This window comes from Juglans regia, chromosome 9 (genome assembly GCF_001411555.2).
Source record: "Juglans regia cultivar Chandler chromosome 9, Walnut 2.0, whole genome shotgun sequence".
In the NCBI taxonomy this organism is placed as follows: domain Eukaryota; kingdom Viridiplantae; phylum Streptophyta; class Magnoliopsida; order Fagales; family Juglandaceae; genus Juglans; species Juglans regia.
Window position 1 is genome coordinate 9,030,241 of NC_049909.1, and position 7,126 is coordinate 9,037,366.

At 36.7% G+C, this 7,126-nt stretch overlaps 1 protein-coding gene across 1 annotated transcript; it reads right to left on the reverse strand.

Moving 5' to 3' along the window:
- Window positions 1-388: 388 nt before the first annotated feature.
- LOC108985476 (protein NRT1/ PTR FAMILY 4.6-like) lies at window positions 389-4,115 on the reverse strand. Its single transcript, XM_018957784.2, has 5 exons — window positions 4,012-4,115; window positions 3,793-3,898; window positions 3,410-3,627; window positions 1,969-2,409; window positions 389-1,534 (listed from the first exon to the last, which is right to left on the reverse strand). The coding sequence occupies exons 1-5, from the start codon at window positions 4,012-4,014 to the stop codon at window positions 572-574; spliced, it is 1,731 nt and encodes a 576-aa protein (XP_018813329.1). The 5' UTR covers window positions 4,015-4,115; the 3' UTR covers window positions 389-571.
- Between the last annotated feature and the right edge of the window lie 3,011 nt (window positions 4,116-7,126).

Here is a 7,126-nt window from a genome sequence, read left to right on the forward strand (position 1 = left end):
GGTCCATAAAATATTAGCTAAATTTAACCTAATTAACAATCTCAGTAAAAACTCATAAATCGCCGAAATAAATTTTTGTGACCCGTAACGTATTCTCAAAACTACTCGTTAAAATTAAAGTGGACTTTTCATCCATATATAAAAAATTCAGACGCGAGTTTCTTGCTAGGCCCGGGTGTTACAGTTTTGAACCCAGTTTGCACATTGGCCTCGCTGGTCCTGGGCCTCCAGGCTATGTGCCTCTTGAAGGAACCAAGCTTTTTGGATCTATGCTGTTTATCTTTTGGTTTGGATAGGTTTTTTCATTGGACTTTTGATTTGGGTACGCATTTCCTTTTCCTTTCCTTTTATACATTGCCATTGATGACAATAAAAATAAAAAATAGAATTACTTGTGCAATGTCTAATGATTACTACACTGGTAGTCTGGTACAAAATACAATTTGCAAGATCACCCCCTTGCTCTCTCTCAATGAAGAACTATTACAAAAGAAAATCATCTCAAGGTTTGGTGAAAGTGGCAGATATATGCATTGAATGATATCTATTGCAATTAAATATGCCTCGGTTATTAATTTGGTTCCATTGATCTATACTTGTAGCGATTGGCCCAGAAAAGATAGTGCAGGAAATTCAATCCGCTCAATACACACATTAGCCAGTAAAACCTCTCGAGGTGATAGTAATTCAAGTTGCTGCCAAAGAGCCATGGCCTGTGTCGATATGCACCGGTGACATCATTGACTATCGATACTAGCACTGAGCTGAGGTAATACCCCATAGCCAGGGAGGCCCAAGAGAGAGCTGTGGCTAAAGATCTCATGCTTGATGGCGCCTCCGTGAAGAAGAACTCCATCATTCCAGCCAAGGTGAAAAGGTCGGCTGATCCCAAGAACAAGTACTGCAAAGCCACCCAAAGGAATGTTATAGGAAGAGGTTCTGCAGAATTTAGTAGCTCAGAATCTGTTGCCACCTTCTTTCGCTTCATTTCTACCAGAGCTGCCACTACCATGCCCACCATAGAAAGGACCAGCCCTGTCCCTATTCGTTGTAAATGAGTGATACCCATTTCGGTTTTGGTTATTTTTCTTGCAAATGGAAGAATCACACGGCTATAGACTGGTGCAAGAATTATGATGAAGATGACAGGGAAAACGGGGAGAGAAGCGGGTGGGACCTTCAAGGAGCCAAGCATGGTGTTCATGGTGGCTGCTTGCTGGACCGAAAAGGTCGAGAGCTGAGCCAGACAGCAGTTTAGCATCATTGTAGACATGAAAATTGGGAGGATCCTTAGCACTATCTTGACTTCTTCTACTTGCTTTTCGGTGCATTTCAGTATTGAGTGGTTGCGCTCGTTGTTTGCTGCTCTGTCAAGGAACTTGATGCTTTCTGTTAGACTCTGATTAGGCACCTTTTCATTAGCTTCACTGTCTTCTCCCTCCCTGGTTTCTGCTGTATAGGATGGACTTTTGCTCATAACAGTATTTTTAGCAATCCAAGCACTGCATGTGTTGTAAACCGCTGCGGTAAGAACCTGTTGGAAACAAGTGAAAGAGTTCTCTTTAGCCAACTCCAGCTATTCAACTTGCAGCATGTGTTATATTTTGACCGATAAAAAAAAAGTGTTGTATTTTGCTATTTGTTAAGGATATAATTTGAATAATTAAATTAACATCTTCACATTAATTCAAGTTTTTGGAACAAATGATGATTAAACATGGCATCACAACATAGGTTTTGAGTTCAAATCTCAACTCTACATTTCACTACATTAAATTAAAATATTTCACGTGTTGAGCTCATTTATTGATGGGTAGTTTGGACTCCGGGACTATTTATTGAGATAAAATGTTAAGATATAAAATAAATAATTAAAATCTATCTTTTCCAGTTTAGATTTTGGGAAGCGACGACACTATTTCACTTTTAGGACAAGCCGCGATTAAACACTATTTGTATAAATTCTACCTTGAACATTGTTGAGATGGGGCTTCCTGCAGGAACTTTGGTCCTGTAAGTTGGAGAGCCAAGGAGGAAAACAGGGATGGAAACCAGAATTGTTGCAGTGGAGATCCCAAAGCCCCACTGCCAGCCCTTGTGATCTTCAATCCATACCACTAAAGTGACAGCAATTAAAGCCCCACAGGAAAGGCAAAATACGTAGTAGTTGAAGAAAGATGATCTTTGTTTCCTTCCTTGTGGGGTAGTCTCATCAAACTGCTCAGCCCCATGTGGTGGAAGCGAACCTTTTATCCCTCCAACACCCAGCGCCACAAGATAGAGGCCTGCAAACAACATCACTGCTTGTGCACCGCCAACTTCCTGGCATGGACTCTTGATGTTCACTGAGATGCAGGGTGGTGGTTTCAAGGATGGAACATGAGCTTGAATTGTAAGTATTAGAAGACCCTGTTTCATTAGTTTGTGAGGACTTGAAAACATGATCTTTATTAATGCATGATTTATTCAGCAGAGAGTAAATTTTTCTGTCATTAATTAACTAGTCCGTGACACAAACTTCATCGGATTTCAGTGGATCATGAAGAGTGTGACACAACAAGATACACTAAAAAGAAGTAGTTGGCATAGAAGAAAGAATTACAAATTAAAAGGATTGCTTATAATAAAATAACTTAGTTTGATATAGTACATAAGATATATTATAATCTTATAATATAAAAAACTTTATAATTTGACGCAAGTGTAAAATAATTTTTTCTAATTGTCTTTAGGGAATCAAGCACTTCTCTACTCTGAAAGTGACACGTTGCAACCTTGAATTTTAATGAGGCAGGCATTTCTCTTGTTAAATTTGATGGTGAATTTCATTAATTATGCTGATCATCTTTGATCAACTGATCACGTGGTATGTCAATAGACTATAGTCCTCCTTCAGTTTAAGGGTTAACGGTTAGCTATGGAAATAGATGTGAAAAGGACACTCAAATCACACAACTGGCTGCCCTCTGGCATTGATAGGAGATGGGTTTCCTTCCACCAATTGAAATTTCAGAAAGAACTGCTTACAGCCAAGTGTACGTGGGGTCTAGCCAGGTCACCATAGAGTGTGTAGAGTACTGTGATTGGACAATGCTAGTACAAGAAACCTTATTTTTTTCATTACATATGTCATACATATTTCCTCTCCCTGAAGAAAGTATATGTTTTCAATTAAAACTTTCATTAGGTGGGGCTAGGACGTTTTGCATTTTTATGGTCACCATCATCTATCATGCTGTACTGTTTGCACATCATGCCATGCATGGGTGAGTCCTTGTGTGGGTCATCCTCTGGATAACACTCTTGAGATATTCTAATAGCGAGTTCTATCAAGCTGATCATGTAAATTCTATTGCTGGTGGGAAAGGGATAATTAAAGGCATAAACCTTAATTTGTTGGAAAACTCACCGTAAATTCTATGGCTGCACTTATCAAGTATATGCGGTAAGTAGTGAAAAATGCATCTGCCAGAAAGGCACCAAGAAGAGCCAGAAGGAAAGCTGTGCCCATGAAATTGGTAACCATGTTGGCAGCGCTGGATGGAGAAAAATGCATGAATTTTGACATATACAGCACAAGATTGCTTGCATTGGCCAGATATGCTAGATTCTCCAGTATCTCCACGACTAGATCAGTTGGCATTATAAACACTGTTAGTGCTATATGCATGCAATTGTTTAAACACACACACACTTACTTCTCCCCAACTTTGAAGACAATAAAAAAAAAAAGTAGAAAAGGATACAAAAAAGCAGGTTCTTATATATGCTGATGATCCAAAGTTCACTCACTCAAGACAAAGAAAGCAGCAAGCATGCCGCCATGGCGACCTCTTAAGGCGGGCCTGTTCCTCCAATCTACATAGCCTTCCCATATGTCTAACTGGTGTGCTTCATCCTACCGCGCGCGGTCACCCAGAAGATGTAGAATTTCAAACAGTAAAGAGAAAATAAAGGAAACAAAGACATACAGAAGGGATAAAAGTAAAAAATTATAGCATAGAACCTCACCATCGCTTTTCCAACTTCTGCTGATTAGTGGTTTGAAGGCTGGTTCAAGAACAACTTTTTGATGAAACTGGGAGTTCTTGGTGGATTCATATTTATAGTGTGAGACACTTGTGGTCCAACCAAGAAGAAAGGTCTAGATACCACAAAAGTAACGAAAAATTCTAGATATAAGTCTCACACTCTGTACACTCATTTAAAAATATATTATTTTACATTTTTATCTACGTAATGAAAATGATTTCAGACATGTTTGTAAGTAAAATACGATAAAAAAGTAAAATTACATGTTTTTAATTAAGTGAGTGTGCATGATGTAAGGCTTATGGGTAGCACTGCTTGAAAGTGACTATGTACGCATTCGCCAGACATGACTTCACAGTTCAAACTCTCCATTATTTTCCTTTTTGGCTCTATTTATCCCTATGTGGGAGAGGAAAAGATCATCTAGGATCTCTTTGTTATAACAAGCTGCCATATCTGAGATTAACTAGATTTGAAAGAGAAATATTTTAGTCACAAAGAGATTATATGTACAAAAGTTAAATTATAAAATTACTTTTATCGTAAAGTAGATCTAATGGATTATATAAAATCACTTCAATTTGTGATCGTTTACTTTTATGTAATTCTTTTGTGTCTCTGTAATATTCTTAACTTGAAAATGTTAGCAAAACTATCCAACAAATATGATTTTTGGTGCTCACATTCGTTCTAATCGCCTACCCATATTCTATAAATATTGTTACCTTTTGAGTTCGATTGAATGCGTTCAGCTGCTAGCTTATAGTAATATTCAAAATAATTTTAAATAGCAATGATTTGGTTAGTCCAATTCTGAAAGGAGAAAAACGCATCTGCATGTAGATAATACTACAGATCTTAATTAACAATTTCAAAGCTCAGTTACAAGCGCTGTAAAAAATTCTAAACATGTGTTTTTCTTATAAAGCATAAACAACATGCATTTACAAGTTGGAAATGTGGTGTAATTTGGTGATCATTCACTAAATTAATCGCCGTATCAGCTCCACCAGTGCGCGCTGTATATTTGTCAGACATATTTAATGTACTAAAGAATGTATATCGCACCACAAGAGGAAAAACAAAAACATTCTAAAAAGCAAGTGGGATACATATTGTTGAGAAATAATTTCATATTATCTGTAGATAAGATCTTGAGAATAAATAATTCTCTTTTATAAAACTAGTTTTATAAGATTAGTTAGATTTATCTTGATATCAGAGTCAGTCACAGGATGAATGGAGATTCATATTACTTACCTCGTGATAAGAATCAGAAAAAAATATTAATCTAACTACTCATGAGAGAAGGTGTTGAAGAATAATCATATATTACATATGGACAAGATCTTAAAAATGAACAATCATTTCTTATAAAACTGATTTTATAAAATGACACATCATTAATCTTAATGTTGAAGTTAGATTATAGCTTTTCATGTTGTAGGTAGAGTTCTCAACCTACATGGGTTGAATACTTTATTGATCTTAAGCACTAGTACTGGAGTCATCCGATAGTGGCCACTCATTCTGATCTGCATGCTAGCTGTTGCCTGCTAATGGCGGTACTGTCCTTTTGTTTCCCTGATCTCCACGTTGCGTGGCTAGGAGCCTTTAAATTTTAATGATCGTCTCCGTCTGGGCATGCACCATGCAGTATGTACGTAGTAGTTGTTTAGCTTCTCTTCGTCCTTTGGCGTGGTATGATCCCCTGAATGAATGTATTTCATCTTCTTGTGTACGTGTAGATCGACAGTTGGTACGTACGTACTAGACCAGATAAGTGGTGGAAAGTATATCATGTATTAGTTTAGAAATAATGGGATATTGCTAATTCCATTAGGTTAAAAGAATTTGGATTTAGCTTAGGTTTTGATTTCAAATCCATGCCATGATTTCGAATTCCTAATGTCACGATATTTAGAAAGTTAGACTAAATTTTAATCAAACTGAGGATTTGAATTTTAAAGACCCAAATCCAAAAATATTTTCTCCCATTCAAATGTATATAATATAGAGAAAATTAAACAAATTAGTTCTCAATTAACACTTATAATTCAAAGTCTCTTAGTACTTATTGGCATGAAAATTCACATTAATTTAAATTTAAAGATCTAAATGCATGCTAATTTAACACAAGAATGAATGATGTGGCCCAAGAGCAAAGCTCCCTTTTCGACAATGATATATGGTATAGATTGTTTTTGGTGCTTTCGTTCTGGTGAAGGTTAGTTATACTTATTGTGAGAGTTATGATCAAGTGGTCCGGGCCGGGGTAGCTTGTTGGATAGTTAAACCGAACAAAGATGGTAGTACTTTTGGTGACCCAAAGTCAGGTTGAGGAGGCGGGATAATCAAAGATGGGGGGGACGAAAACTTTGTATCAACATTTTCAGCCCCATATGGTCATGACACCAACATGAATAGGACAAAGGAAAATGACTTGTTGGATACTTTACAACTTTCTGTCAAGTTGATTTTGTATTATGTGACTCAAAACTTGTCATTCATTGGAGCTCACATAAAAGAGATCAGGTTCACTGATCTGCTATCTAGAAGTTATGAGAAACGATTCTTCATGTTTTCATGGAGTTCCATATTTCGGCAAGTTCATGTGTGTATAGAGAAAAAAATTAATCAATCTGCAGATGTTTTCCCTAAACATGGAGCAAATGATGTTGGAACTATCTTGACTACAACCCTCCACCAAAAGAAGTTGAGCCTTGCTAGGTACAAGCGGTTTGGCGCACCAAACCGTGTATGATCAACGGCTTTTTTTATTGAAAAAAAATAAAAGAAAAAAGAAATTTAAGAGAAGAAAGAGGTCATTTGTCTCAAAAATCATTTCCGCCTTTAATTCGTACCGTTTCATTAAATAAATACCTTACATATCAGCATTGATGCACGATTTGGTACATGAACTCGCTTGCAATAAGACTTTTCTAAAAAAGTTAGGGATTATTTGAGGATTGATAGAGCTACTCTATATACCACATCTACATTGTAAATGGCATAAGTTTTTGTGGTTTGAATTTTGTTTCCTTTCCTAAATATATATTTGGAAATTATTTTTACATCGGAGATTTATAAACAC

Bases quoted from the DNA above. Each gene is read 5' to 3' on its own strand.
- LOC108985476 (XM_018957784.2), bottom strand. The intron at 3,628-3,792 runs GTGAGTGAACTT...CAACTGATCTAG, and splicing joins TGCTGCTTTCTTTGTCTTGA to TCGTGGAGATACTGGAGAAT. The intron at 1,535-1,968 runs GTAGAATTTATA...TGTTTCCAACAG, and splicing joins CCATCTCAACAATGTTCAAG to GTTCTTACCGCAGCGGTTTA.